This window comes from Polistes fuscatus, unplaced genomic scaffold, assembly GCF_010416935.1.
Source record: "Polistes fuscatus isolate 324 unplaced genomic scaffold, CU_Pfus_HIC Scaffold2, whole genome shotgun sequence".
Taxonomy (NCBI): Eukaryota; Metazoa; Arthropoda; class Insecta; order Hymenoptera; family Vespidae; genus Polistes; species Polistes fuscatus.
The window spans coordinates 2,574,071-2,589,685 of NW_025113096.1; the positions used below are offsets into that span (position 1 = coordinate 2,574,071).

A 15,615-nucleotide genomic window follows, 5' to 3' on the forward strand; every position below is an offset into this window, starting at 1 on the left:
TGAAGTGAACAATATTTGCCGGATCAATTTGAAATTTTCGGAGAATATACTTAAATATACGTACATTCGTATATTTAAGTATATTTCATATATACGCCAGAAATAGTAACTAAAAATGACATACAAATTGAGTCCAGTGATGTAGAAACAGCTATTCGAAAACTAAAGAATAGGAAGAGCCCAGGGCAAGATGGCATTCCAAACGAACTACTAAAATATGGTGGCCAACGTCTCACACAACAGTTAACATTCCTAATCCAAAAAATACTATACCAACACAGAATACCTGATGAATGGCGAACTAGTACAACTATAGTTATGTTTAAAAAAGGAGACAAAAAACTGCCTACAAACTACAGGGGAATAAATCTTTTAAACACTTCATTGAAACTAACAACAAAGGTTATAACGAATAAAATTAACAGCTTAACGAATCTAGAAGACGAACAACAGGGATTCAGATCAGGCAGATCGTGCACAGACGCGGTTCATCATAAGACAGAAGTACGGGGCGCCCACGAAAACGATGGTGCGACAATTTAACAATGCAATAGGCAGAAAAACGTCGTTACGAAACAGGCAACTTGCCTAAACTAAAGAATGAAGAAGAAAGAAGAAGACGTACATTCCGAAAATGCAACAAAAAAAAAATCGATTTTTTGAAAATTCTAACTGCGTATAACCCCTTAAAATATAACTTTATTTTGTATCATTTAAAACATTCTATACTAAATATAAACAATACTTTTAATAATATATACGAGCTTTTTTTTTTTATTTTTCCGAAGGGAACAGTTTGACGGGTAATGATCTTTCTACAGATAAATACGTATCGATTTTGAAATATATTTTCAAGCAAAATAGAGAGAGAGAGAAAAGAAAAGGAAAAGAGAGAAAGAAACAAATGGAATAGAAAGATAAATAAGCGAAACCGATAAAAACGATCGAGATTCTCTAGTGGATTATAAACTTGCATGTACATAACCACACGTGTATATAATAATCGTAAAATCGAAAGAGTAGGAAATTCGTCATAGCTTCGAAAAGATATATACCTATTATGATTGTTTTCGATGCTACCAATACCCTTGTACGTCTATCGATTTTGAAAATTTAGTGACTTTCCACGATTTTTCGAAAATATCGTCGTATCATCCTATATCTCGACAAATTTCGTTCCAATTTCACGAGACACGTTATATATGTCATAAAGCATTCTCTTTACATAAACTATCTAACATCGAACAGAAACATCTTTCGTAACAGACACTATTTATGGTTAAACGTTTACATTCTTTACCACCCTTCTACATTAACGGTTGGTATTCGAAAAGTTTCTCTATCGTCGTTTCACATCGATCCGCCCTCACATTTTCCGAATTACTTTAAGTGTCGATAAATAATATTGTAAGAAAATATCGATCGAAATTTCTCTTTCTTCTTTTTTTTTTATTCTCAATAAAAAGAACAGCTATTCAGCTTAATTTTACAATTTGATGATTCGCGTAACGGGAAATTTGTTAAAAAATGCAAAAGAATTTTGATGAGATAAATGATATTTGAAATGAATTAATTGATAAAAATGTAATATAGACAAATTATTTCGACGTTATCTGTTTCAATGTCCTTACTTATTATATACTTTTACGTCACGTTTCATTTTCTTTCGTAATACCAACCGACTTGACACTGTTCTACCAACTTCTTCTTCTCCTTCGTGCGCGAGCGCACGTCATCATCTCTTTTCTTTCAACTACACATTTTCTATCCTTATTTTTTGTACTTTTTCCTTTCCTTTCCTTTCTTTTTATAGCATTCTTATTATGCATCTAGGTAAAAGAATATAATGTTATTCGCAAAAGCACTTTTCAGACACGACTAGACACGAACGAAGATACAAGTGATCAAGATACCCTATGTTACAAAGGAACATAGCTTTTTGCTCTTTTATCTTTAGTTTTACTTGATTATTTGAAATCAGTATGCAAAAGCGAGCGAGGTCAGAGACGCTTGTGTTTGTATTCATGGATTCTTTGTAAACCGAATTCTGTTTCATCCTTTTCCTAACTTGTTATTTGTCATCAAGTTATCTTCTTTCCCGTTGAATAATAATCGTAATAACTGACTATCTAGGAGTAATCATAACGAACTCAATTCACTACTTTGATTTACAGTACTCTATGTTAATTTGGTCAGTTTTTACCTATGGATTATGCGCTAAGACAACAACCACCTGCAGGCCATCCTAGCCCTTTTTTGTCTTTACCGGAATGTAAGATATCGTCGAAAACCTGTTATCACTCGTTGTCATAGTAGAATTCAGAGATCCTTGCACTTTGTAATACTCTACAGTATATGCAACACTGAGGAACGCCCACCGGACGTAAAACGAGTCTAATGCACGAGAGATCTGCACCCCTGTGTCGTTCTCCTAAGTTTTGTTGTGTCTATCACTTAGACGATTTTACAATTCGGTTACTAGTGATTTCCCCCCCCATTCAAGCATCGCACATAACTTCAAGTGCAAACATCCCAAAGTCATTGGACAGTGTCACTTGTATAATGTAGTATATGTAGTAAACAAGGCGCTACTGTAAAAACTTGCTCGTATTGTTTACTTCCCGTTGAAATTGGTTTTATTTTTCACTTATGCTTTTCCTTTTCCCTGACCCTGCGTCACACTCGCTCTGAATCTACCGCTTTAAAACTACACCCCCCTATTTCTACATTTCTTTAATTCATGTTTTTGTATATTCGTTCATTTTCCCAAATACATTAACCCCATATTTTGTCAAATATGATCATTTAATAACAAAAACTCCATAACCACAAATAGTGAAGTTGAAATTCAGAGTAGACCTATAAAGAGTCATAGTAAATAACAAAGTGAAATTAAATAAAACAGGTTTATGAGTTGACATTTCCTTCGAAGTCAATAAAATTTGAAGTTACTTCAACGAGAAGTTACTTAGCCTTCTTATTCACGCAACATCGTACACGAAGTCTTAACGATGTGTACTGTCTTGAAACATCTAAACCGACAATTTCTATTTCTCTTTTATCTTTCTTTTTTTTTTTACACAACTCTTTGAGTAGAAAGTTTATTTATTTCTATAAAACAAACTTTTAGTACATTATACATAATTATACAACTAACATTACAAAAAATATTCATATTTCCAATAAAACAATAAGGAAACAATAATGTATTATAATACCGAAATAAGAAATAAACTAACGACATTAACGTATTACTACTTTTGTACAAAATTCAAAACATATACGTATATTGGTACTAAACAAAAGGTTAATCTTGTTACATGTATATACTTTGACGAATTTACTCAACAATATTATGATATTATTATTTCGCGCTATTAATCAAAGATACAAATCCAGAAAGAAAATTTAAGTAAAAGAAAACTAAAACTCGTCTGGACGAGACTTGGCTCATATGTGGGCTCACAACAATCCATATGACATTTGACAAAGTAAGTTTCAGCATGAATTCAGTTGTAATGTGTGGATGGGCATATACAATGATATTATTACAAGAAGTACTACTAGTGTTAGTATTACTATGGTGGTTGTAGTTAGATGATTATCAAACATATTGTACAAGACCAGTAAAAAAATTAATTAAATGAACATTATTTTCAAAGGAGGATTGGACTAGGCGGAACATTATAATCGTAAAGTGATAAAAAAGAAATAGGTCATTCTGTATAACCACTTTGCAACCGCGAACGAGATATCTCGCTACTCAATGTGATTCATGAAACGTTCTGGACTAAATAATTACCGGAGCTCTTTTAACTATTATTATCAGTTGTTTCGAAGAAGCTTTTTTTATAATGCGTGTGTATATGTGGTTGTGTTTGTGGTACGTTAGTGATTATTATCATATATTCTATATAATATATAGTTAAATCTGTTCAACGAATTAATTTTGATTCTAGCAGTAATTATTTATAGGCACCTCAACTGGTTTTAATAAGATGCATAATTAGTATAACGAGCGTGACTAATGCGAATTGAAAAGTGTGAAATGATAATAACGTACGTGTCCGGTGGTCCATCGTAAAAATGATCTCTCCTATTTGAGTGACGTTCTTCAAGGGATTGCCGAGAATCCACTTGAAACGCCTACTAAATCGAAAGATTAATTTTAATCGTGGTATCACGAAACCTCCATTTCCGCTTTTCCCTTGACTTCGCGCGTATATGCGAATTGTGGCAGACGAGCAGTTTATTATTACTTTTAATTGTAACCGTTTACCTCTGCTTTCTTCTTCATTTTCATTCTGTCTGTCTTCCTCTTCCAAGCATTGTTTCCAGACAATTAAATTCGCGGTAGAGAAAATTTTCCGTTCCGTCCTAAAAGGTATTTTATATTTTATAATAAATTCATACTACAACGCGAAATTTTATAAACGAGATTTATATAACATGTATTATATTAAATGTACCGGAAATCTTTATGTTTTTTATTCTAAAACTTTTAATAAAAGTCATTTAAATAAGTAAGTTTATTAAATTAATGGCACAAAACACCATCATTTTTAATGATCTTTTCTTATCTATCAATTTAGAAAAGGTTTATCTGATATAATCTTTTTGTATGATCTTAACTTTTTTTTTATATAAAAAGAGATTATTTATTTTTATTATTAATATTGAAACTTTATTTAAAGTTTTTAATGTAGCAAGAAACTTTAATTATTTTTGCCAAATCTTAGACAAAATTTTGTTTAGTTCCTTATTAAGTTCTGATGGAAAGTATAAGCAATCTTATGTTAGAGAAAAATAACCTGTAAAGCAATCTACAAGACTTTGAACGAGTGGAAAAGAGACAAAGAAAAAAGACAATGTAAAAAAGTTAGAAAAACTGGATTGGAATGAACGAAAAGAGAAAGAGATAACGAAGGATGAGAAGAGATAGTGAGGATAGTATCTTAAACAAGTTTTTGCATTTTTCTAAACGATCGAGCTCAGCTAAGAGCTACAGTTTACATTTCGTATAAAACATCATATACGATCCAGAATATATGAATGCACGACGTGTTATTTCAATAAATAAAATGACAAAATAATTGCGTGTTAAATCTTAACATTAGCCATTAATCATTCATGACGTGAGAATATATATTATTAATATATTTTTAAAAAAACCATATATAATGTATATGTATACATCTATTACGCTTACTTTTATTCATATTATATTTCAGACGACTTTCCTGTAAAAGATAGCGCATATACGTGTATTTACGTATGCAGACGGGAAGACTACGACATAAATATCCTTTTGCCTTTTCGTCACCCGCTACCTTTTTCTATTTTTTGCTTCAGTTACTTATTTTTTTTTTTCTTGCCACCTGTATCCACTTTTCCTCACCACTTTATCCTTCTTCCCTTTCATCTCCTTCTCTTACATTTTTAGTAATAGAATAAAGTGATCGTTAATATGTAAACTTCATGCAAGCCGTGTACATGCAAACGAGGATATTTCAGCCATGAGGTGGTCTCTTGAAATTGTAAAAATATGCGAGAGACACGATAGTCAATTTTAAGTTACCCTCTAAATTGAGCACGAATTTCGATTTTCGATTTCCTTTCTCTACGACGTAGTATTTATGCAATGTAATTTTTATGTATGTACAGAAGTACTCATTTTCTATAATCAACGAACACAGGTCGAATTGTTGGTTCGAAACAATCGAAATTAGAAATTAATTGGCAACAATCCGCTAGTTATTTAGCATAAGTTACTTCTAAATAGATCCTGGCATTTGATCGGGAAAAGCGCAATTCGAATAAACAAAATATCGTTTTTATTTAGGTCAACAAAAGATTTTACGTGTAATATACTTGTCTTGGATTCCTGTGAAAAACAAATGTTACGTCGAATATCGGAGCCAATAGTTCGAACTCGTTATTCTAACGAGTCTACAAAACGAACAAAAATAGGATCAGAGATTTAAAATAAATATAAAGGAAAAGAAAGATAAATGAGAAAGAAAAATAAAAAGAAAGAAATTTAACGAGAATGGAAAATAATTCGATATACAATAGAACGGGGCGGGAGGGTGGTATCAGCGGGGGGAATTTAATTATAAATGCATTAACACATTGTATAGAGTTATTTGACGTTGTTACTTTTGATATGGTTTTTAGAAATCTTGACGATGTCCGGAAATTTACGGACCGTTGAACAGAAATCGTTGTCAATGGATCGTGGATGAGCATCATGGCGAATCAAACGGCTGATTACCATGGTGACGTTTATCAATGGAATCGAACGGTGCCGACGGACGAACGCGATACGCAAATGGAATATTATCTGCCCAATTGGACCGATCTCGTATTGGCTGCCCTGTTCTGCATGCTGATCGTCGTCACTATAGTAAGCTAGTCTCTAATGTATTTGCCACCATACTACTCTCCATCTCTTATCCTCACCTCCTCTACTTATCTTCGGCGTAGTTGTCTTCAACGAATATCGATAAATCGATTGAATATATCGATATTTCATGTGAAAATTCTCTCCTCTCGCGTAGGACGACAACTCGTCGATTCTCCTCCCTTCCCGCTATCGACGAATGAGAATAACTGAAGAATTTAAATAGCTGGTTTTATAGGTGATATCGTACAAAATAACCTCTCGCTGGGTCTATTTTATCGGAAACGTTCGTAACAACGATAAAACGTTTTTTTTCCTCTCTCTCGTTGTCTTTTTAATGCCTCATTTTATTTCTCCTCTCTCTCTCTCCCTCTCTTTTTAAAACACTTTCTCTTATCTATCAATAAATCGATGATATTTTCGATTTATTCTTTTGGAATATTTATCTTTACGTTGATAATAAGAAATAGATCAAAAAATATATTCCTCTTCTCAAACCCTTTTATAGGAATCGTTGTTTAGAGAAATGATTGTGACGCTGCAACTAATTTCATTAAATAAAATGACAAATTTTCAAATATCGACGTTCCAATTTGCATCGCACTTTGTTATTAACTACCCTTCTCTCTTTTCGTATCCCGTAATGCATTTTTAGTTCGCTTATTGTTAATCACTTATTTACATCTCATGCGTTCATTCGCACATGCGTATTTCTATATCACGTGCTTCGCGATAACGTTTAAATGCCGGAAACGGACGATAATCAAACAAACGAGGACTATTTTTTCATCACGATTAACGATAACTCCTTTATTTCCAACTATCTTGCACTTTTCACTTGTAAAATAATCTACCCTTTTGTTTTTATTTCTTTTTTATTTTTAATAATTACACAAAAATATTCAAGCAAAAAAAGTATATCCTCTGAGTACTTTCTTACGTCCATTAATTATTTTCTTCTTTACCTTCTAAAAAAAACAAAAAAAAAAAAAACGTGAAAGTCTTTAAAGCTTTTTATCTCGCTTTTCTCTTTCATTTTCTTTTACATTTCTTTTCCTGTCTCTTTCCTTTTTTTCTTCTTCTTCTTCTTTTTCTTCTTTCCGGAAGTTAAAAACCGACAAAAATAATTCAAAAGCTTCTGCCCAGTTCCAAAAATCCTTCTTCAGCTGGTGAACGAAATACCAATCTAATCTTCCTCTATATTTTCATCCAACCATGTAGATGTAATCCTTTTTCATCTAAATCATCTTTCTTTTTTTATTTTTATTTCTTTCTTTCTTTCTTTCTTTCTTTTCGCCCTTACGAAATTTGTTTCCGCGTAAACAGTATTCTGTATGTATTTCTATTGTAGGTTGGCAACACGCTGGTAATCGCAGCTGTAATTACAACGAGACGATTGAGGTCCGTTACTAATTGTTTCGTATCCAGTCTGGCTGCCGCGGATTTATTGGTCGGTTTGGCCGTAATGCCACCAGCTGTATTACTACAGGTATGGCTATGTTAGATTGAAGAACATATGCTGGTATATGTGAGTGCATATGCAGCGCTCGAGAGAGGAAGAAAGAGAGAGAGAGAGAGAGAGAGTGAGTAGGAGAGGCAGGGAGAGATGCAACGTCTCCTCTGTTTCATCGACATTGCGTTGAACTTAATTGGTAATCAGTGAATGGCAGGCAAGTGCCCTCATCGCATATAATTTACGTCGGTTTAACAGAACGTCATTGATATGCCGCCTCGCCAATTCTCACGTTTTTCATGAATTTATAATTAATCTATTTTGCTTAATCTCGCGCGAAGAAATTTCATTTTTATTTTAAATTCAATTCTTTTTCCAATAATAATTGTTAATCGTAAATTAACGATACAAATGTTATTCAATATCATTTGACCTGGTTTTATCCGATCATATATTTATATCCGAATAAATTTATTCGATAGCATGGAATTCTTTTGCATTTTTTTTCTTTTTTTTTTTTTTTTCATTTTTTTTTCTTTTTTTTTTATAATATCCATAACGAAATGAAAACCGGTGATGCAAAAAAACAAACAAAAATACAAGTATTATTAAACGTATCTCTAGTCGTTTAATTGAACGAACAAATATTTTCTTTTGCAGTCGATTGTAATTTGGTTCAACGATATTTGCGATATTAATATCTAGTCGAACATTGTTGTGTTTCTTCCTGCGATCCGTTTATTATCCGTTAATAGAAAAAAATTAGTATTTTTCTTTTCTTTTCTTTTTTTAAATTTGTCACGGTTCTCTTTATGATTCTTCGATCGATTTAGCATTTTCCAATTTCTACTCGACGAATGTTTTTACCAAATTAAACACACCAATCGCGAATACCTTCTCGTAAGTAATATTCTGAAACTCTCGACGATCGTTCTGCGAGGTAACGAATGATGATTTTACATTTAGATTAAAGTCCAGCTGAATATAATGGAGCTCATCAACGCGATCCAATCGAGATGATCTTGATAGTCGACAATTAGTTTAGGTAATTAGGACGTTCTTCGTATGCACACGAGAGAACTCTAGGGATTTTCGGACTTCCAATCCATCCAATCCTTCAAATATTTTCTTTCGAAGATTCTTTTAATAAAAAGTAAACCTTGATCGGCTCAGATAATTAAATAGTTTTTCATCTGTCAAATTAAACTTATGATAATAATAATCGATAAAAGTAAAAAAAATACATTTTTTATTTTTGGCTGGAAAGATTTGAGAAAATTCCTTTTAAAAAGATTCGTTATTTATTCTACTTGTGTATTTTCAAATCTCTTTCTCCCTCTCCCTCTCTCTCTCCTTTATTTTATTTTTTTTGGAAACTCTATCATCAAAATTGGTCTGATAGGAAAGTATCGCATCGAACAAAGATCAAAGCTAAGTTTCTCGAAGAAGTAGTCCATCTTAGCCGCATCCCGGCAAAAGTTTTACTTGTGAATAACTTTGAAATAGTTTTTTCTCTTCTTCTTTTTTTTTTTTTAAATTCGAGATATCTTCAAAAATATCATAGTCACGTAGTCACACAAAATACTTTCGACATTAAAAAAGGAAAAATAAAAGTATAAAACAAAATCAAAACTTTACAAAGCTTCCGGAATAGTTATCAACATATTTAATAAATGTTAAACAGACGTAATAAAATGTGCTTTTCCTCTTTCTCTTTTTTCTTTCTCATTTTTACAATATGTTCATGCTTCGAATACGATAACACAAATACACACATTAAGAATATTATGAATGAATACGATTACATCAAAAATATGTAAATAACATATAGCATAATGAGATGCACTAGCCCGTGATAAAAATTATCAAACTTTTTATTCGTTTTATTAATTTTCGTCATGCACGATTGGGTTTTCAATGAACCGATACGATATTTCTCTGATTTTTTATCGCGGATAAAACTCGACGATAAATTATCGCTAAAAATAAAAATAACAAGTTAACAAGAAGAAAATGAATTTCGTGTAATCGATTTAAATTCAGTTCGTAATATCGATTATCTCGGTAGAAAAAAAGGAATACACACATATTTTTATTGAATTTAAAATAATATGAAGCTTTTTTTACAAGGAAATAAAAAAGACACAAAACATTCAATTTAATCGAAATATTTTATTACACTTTTATAATAATTACGGGTAACTGTTGTTGTAATAAAAAAAAGTAATATTTCTCTTCCAATGAAAGAATTATACAACAAGTTCTGAGTCATAAAATGTATCGATCTTTATCAAAAGCAAGCAAAAAATTTTCTTCAAATTGAATTTAATTGATGTCGTGTATTATTCCTTTTCTCGATGGACAATCAAAGTATTCTTACAAATGTTCAATCCAGCCATCGAACGAGAAACTGAAATTCATCTTGACAATATCATCTTTCTCTCTCTCTCTCTCTCTCTCTTTCGCTGTATTCTATCTTTTCACATTACTATTATGTCGTATGGACAAGTTGAACGGCGCAAGTTGGGAACTGGGTGAAATCCTCTGCGATTCTTGGTTGTCCTTGGATATTCTTCTCTGCTCAGCCAGTATTCTATCGTTGTGTGCGATATCCATAGACAGGTAAGATCCCATACACGTACTAGCTAATCTTGTCACGTAAGTTTAACGAGATTATCTAGAAGTTCGTTTCTACGGATAGTCCATGCAACGTATCCTACATTTTCTTTCTTTTCTATTTTCTCATTTTCCCTTTTACTCACTTTACGATAAACGTCTATGATCTTCCGTCCCGTGGCTCCCTTGCACATGCCACTTTCATGGCTTTTTTCTCATTTTCCAGCATTGAAAGATACCAGACCGCAGAAAACTTAAAAGTTACTCATTAAAGAAACGAAAGCCGAGAATACTACTACCATGCTCGATTGGTTTTTCAAACTTCGAATTTAAAGTCATTTAACACGTCCGCAAAAATCGAATAGTTGTTTCCATTTCGTTATACGCGCATCTGTATATCTATGTTTGTATCGTATATATTTTATCGCAGCTATATGAATACTTGATTTCCCGATATTCCCTTAAGTTTAATAATAATTTAACAGTTTACTCTTCTGCGGATATCTATTACACTTTTTTACTACTTTTATGAATTATTATCATTTTTTCATTGTATATTTTTGTAGAAAATTGTTTTTTCATGTTGGTCAAATTCCAATTTTAATTCGGGTGTACGGGTCTATGAGACCGATAAAAATTCTTAGAAAAAAGATCTGTTTGTAATTTATAGTAGATATTTTGTTGAAAAGGATATTTTTAAAGTATCACCATATGTAGCCAATAAAATAACTTTAATCGTTTCCATTCGATCATTCGAAAATTTGAAATAAATTATTGCAAATGAGTTAATTCGTTTGAAATCTGTCAATACTGTATACTTCATCAATAATGAAGCACGATGTTTATTTATATTTATATAAACATTTTAAGATTTCTTTTAATATAGACAATCACGTAATATAAATATACAGGGTAATTCATTAACTCTTGCCACCAAGATATTTCCGAAAGTATGATAGAGTAGCAGAAAAATTTACAGAACGAAAGTTGCATGAAAAATTCGGAAATATAATATGAAGTCAGTTTTTTTTCTAGGTTTAATCGCTTCTGTGATTTAAAAAAGTCTAGTTTGTTTTTTTAAATAGAATGCTATCTTTCAATGCTTATTTTCTGATAGCGGCTCTCATGGCGAATCTAACGAATTCGTTCTATAAATTTTTCTGCCACTGTCGTACTTTCAGAGCTATCTTGATGGCAAGAGTTAGTGAATCACCCTGTATATTAAATTGATAACAGCTTCCAGATGTTCTAAAATAATAAAATTAACGAATAAATGCTACTGAATATAATTAATATTGTAATTAATTAATATAAGTTAATTAAATATAAATTAATATATAAAAATCAATATATCGAAAAATGAACACAATGAAATTAATATTAGATTATTATCGGAATCATAATGTTTTGTTTATTATTGATATAATTTTATAGTAAAACAATATTGTTGAAAAAGTATGGTTGCCATGATGGCACTACTTTAATTACTTAACCAAATAAAATGCATTATTTTTCAGTTAAGTAAAGTGATTTTTAGGAAAGCCTTTGTATATACATATATACGTATATATATATTCATAAGATCTCATTACCATTTTACAAGTGTGTCATTTTGAAGGTACCTCGCGGTGACCCAACCATTAGTCTACAGCCGAAGACGAAGAAGTAAGAGATTGGCTGGTTTAATGATCGTAGCTGTCTGGATACTAGCAGGTGCGATTACGAGCCCTCCTCTTCTTGGCTGTTTTCCACGGGCAACTGATCGTGATAGCAAAAAGTGTACCTACAACATGGACTCTTCCTACGTTATATTCTCCGCCTGTGGGTCTTTCTTCTTACCGATGTTAGTTATGCTTTACGTTTACGGAAGGATTTCCTGCGTTATAGCTAGTCGACATAGAAACTTGGAGACAAATGAGGCTGATAAAACTAATCGACGAACTCGAAATGCAACGGTAATAATATTCACTGTTATATATTATATTTTATCTTACTACTTTCTCAAATCATATCTCGAGAAATATAATTAAATCGATCGTTCCGGTGATATTATTATTAAATCGCGATAGTAATTACATTTTTTTTCCTTTTCTTCCGTAAATTTATACAACCAATTTCTAGAATGTTAGAAATAAATTTCAACGTCCTGGAAAACATTTAATGATCGTTACTCCTCTTGACGTAGTACGTTCTTGTATTATAGGCGCTCGTTACTTCTTATTCTTCGTCTTTGATATTATTTGTTGAGTCTGCTAACACGATTCTTTGCACGTCACGCGATATCTAATTGATAATTCGATTTGTTGTATATCACGCGATATATTCGATCGACGATTCGTAATTTTTACTTTTCTCATAATTTTCGTTAGCTAGCAATTTTCTTGAGCTAAGGGAAACCATTTCAAAAATGAAATTTACAGATATTATTTATCGGAAAAGTAATTTTAACAATTGATATAAAAAAGAAAAAGACAAACTATTACAAACTTGATATATATATGTTATCGTGAAAGAACGAAATTAGAGAATGTCAAGATTCACATGGTCGCTTATTAACACATATCAAATACGTTAGTGAATATTTAGGTTTATTCTTATATATTAATATTTCAGATTTATATCAAGTGATTATGTGAATTTTGACATTCTCCAATTTTAGTATTTCACGTTAATATACATATCGTCTGTGTTCAGTCAAAAATCATTAACTACAATTTCGGCCTGAAATGACTTATGTAGCTTAAATTGTTTAAAAATTTCAAATTTATTAGCCATGACACTATAAAAACCATCGTACATTAACATAAACCGTGCTTGATTCCTAAATTTGATTTTTCCTATTTAAAATTAGTTTGACGAACAATAACTCAGGTTAACATAAATGATAGTAACTTTTTTGGTTGAACATAAATGGTACATTATTTTGATATAGATCGAACGTACGAAAAGTATGAAGATTCGACGTTCAGAGTGTACGGTGGATGGTGATACTTGCGAAAGAACGTCAACCGAGGGTGACGTTACAAGCAGCTGCAAGAAAGTAGGTATAGTTCGAGGTCATCAACAGAGCTGCATCAACAGGGTAGCAAGAGAAACGAAAACCGCTGGCACATTGGCTGTAGTAGTGGGTGGTTTCGTGGCTTGCTGGTTACCATTCTTCATTCTCTATCTTGCCACTCCGTTTGTCCCAATGAAACTACCGGAAATCCTGATGCAGGCATTAACGTGGCTAGGTACCAACGATTATACAAATTATTGTTTCATTCACTATCCTCGCTTATCTCATTTCTTTCTCTCTCTTTTTCTGTATTTCTCTCTGTGAGAATTCTAAATACATATAATCAAGCAATTCTTTTGTGAAAATATTTCCCTAAATTATTATATCGTGCTTTTCTCTTTTTCATGATGTTTTCGTTTATCTCGAGAGTTTATATCTTTGATTTCTTCGGGAATTTATAGAAACATATGAACTCTCAATTTTTCTTATAGATAAATAGACGGATAAGAAGAACTTACGTTTAAAGGATATATTTTAGGTTTATATAGGTAAATGTATATATTATACATATATGTCTTGAATCACATATCTCATTGCGTTTCCCCGTATATATATAGCTATACGATATACGAATCTAGAATTCGTTTATTTATCCTCGTGAACTTAAGTTCTGTAATCACGGCAAAAGAGGAAAATAGTAAGACAAGAAAGAGAATAAAAAAAAAATGTATTACGTATAATTTATATTTTATTATATTTTACCAGCTATGTCATATAATTTAACTTTTTGAATAAAATATTTACGGAAACTATTTCATTTCGAGATTCTAAATAGATATAATATATATTATAAAGAAAGTGAAAAGGGGAAAGAAATAAAAAGGAAATAAGAAAGAGGGAGAAAGAAAATAAGAACTTTTGTATACATATATACAAAGCATACATTCATATGGATATATACAATGCATATCCAGGTCTCTATGTATATATATACATATTTTCTATATATATATATAGAAAAAAATTGCAAGGCGCATTCGGTGGTAACATTCGTAAGAAGAAGGAAATATTTCCATTTAAAATACGATAAAACTTTGTTCACATAGCACATGCTGGTGCAGGGAACGATATTATTGGCGAACTTTAACCGCTCGAAAATCAATATTTCGTAAACGATCGATTCACGGATTCATATTGTAACTCTTTAATGATACTTCTACCTTCTTCTCACCAGATTAAAATCGAAACTTTTCTAATATTTTACGAAGAAAAGAAAACAAACAAACAAACAAACAAACAAACAAACAAAATAGAAACATAAACGTTTAGTTTTTGTTGTTTCTCTCACATTTAGGTTGGATCAATTCAGCGATAAATCCATTTATCTACGCGTTTTATTCGGCCGACTTCAGGGAAGCATTCTGGAGGTTAACGTGTCGGAAGTGCTTCAAAAGTCAAACGACCTTGAATCACACCGAGCGGAAATTACCAACACCTGTGACGTTGAGGAAGAACGCATCAAGAACGTGAAGATCGATCGATTGATCATGAAATGATTGGAATAGATCTCGAAGGACGTAGTACGGGGAATACGATTTTCAATTGTGCATGATCGATATTCTCCTCCTCCCTCTCTCATCCACATTCTCCGCGTCTTACGAAAGAAAAAGTATGAAGGAGATAAAAAAAAAAGAAAAAAAAAGGAAAAGAAACGTTTCGTTTCGTTTCGAGAGATGCTGCTGAAGAAGAAATCATCTAACGATGTTTCCTGTATCGAGGATAGTCTCTCCCATCGTTTGGGTATTCTGATAACGAGAAGTAGAGTGAACGAAAAATGAATGAAGATAGATGAATAGAAAAAGAGAGAGAGAGAGAGAGAGAGATAGAGATTGGACATCTTACGTTCACTAACGAATCTTTTCACGAGGATCTAGCAATTTTGTTCTTTATATTTCTTAACAAATGCTGCTCCTAGCATAATATTCGATACCAGTAGATTAATTCTAAACGTTATTATAAGTTACTATATAAATTACATATCGATATTTACGTTACATATATAGATTTACGGTACCGAAAAGTTCGGTACATTTCAGAATGAGAAAAGTTCTATTTACTTTCTTCGAAGATCATTTCCGTTGATCG

The 15,615-nt window shown here is 31.9% G+C and overlaps 1 protein-coding gene across 3 annotated transcripts in view; it reads left to right on the forward strand.

The window, feature by feature from the left end:
* Nucleotides 1–15,331, forward strand: part of LOC122516674 (tyramine receptor 1-like) — a 48,208-nt gene extending 32,877 nt beyond the window's left edge. For all 3 annotated transcript variants that reach the window (XM_043634670.1, XM_043634669.1, XM_043634671.1), the window contains 6 exons: nucleotides 6,178–6,406; nucleotides 7,755–7,892; nucleotides 10,366–10,478; nucleotides 12,091–12,427; nucleotides 13,405–13,705; nucleotides 14,825–15,331. In XM_043634670.1, the coding sequence (XP_043490605.1) occupies nucleotides 6,242–6,406; nucleotides 7,755–7,892; nucleotides 10,366–10,478; nucleotides 12,091–12,427; nucleotides 13,405–13,705; nucleotides 14,825–15,000 (1,230 nt within the window). In that variant the 5' untranslated portion in view covers nucleotides 6,178–6,241 and the 3' untranslated portion in view covers nucleotides 15,001–15,331. The remainder of the gene's footprint in view (nucleotides 1–6,177; nucleotides 6,407–7,754; nucleotides 7,893–10,365; nucleotides 10,479–12,090; nucleotides 12,428–13,404; nucleotides 13,706–14,824) is intronic.
* Nucleotides 15,332–15,615: the final 284 nt, after the last annotated feature.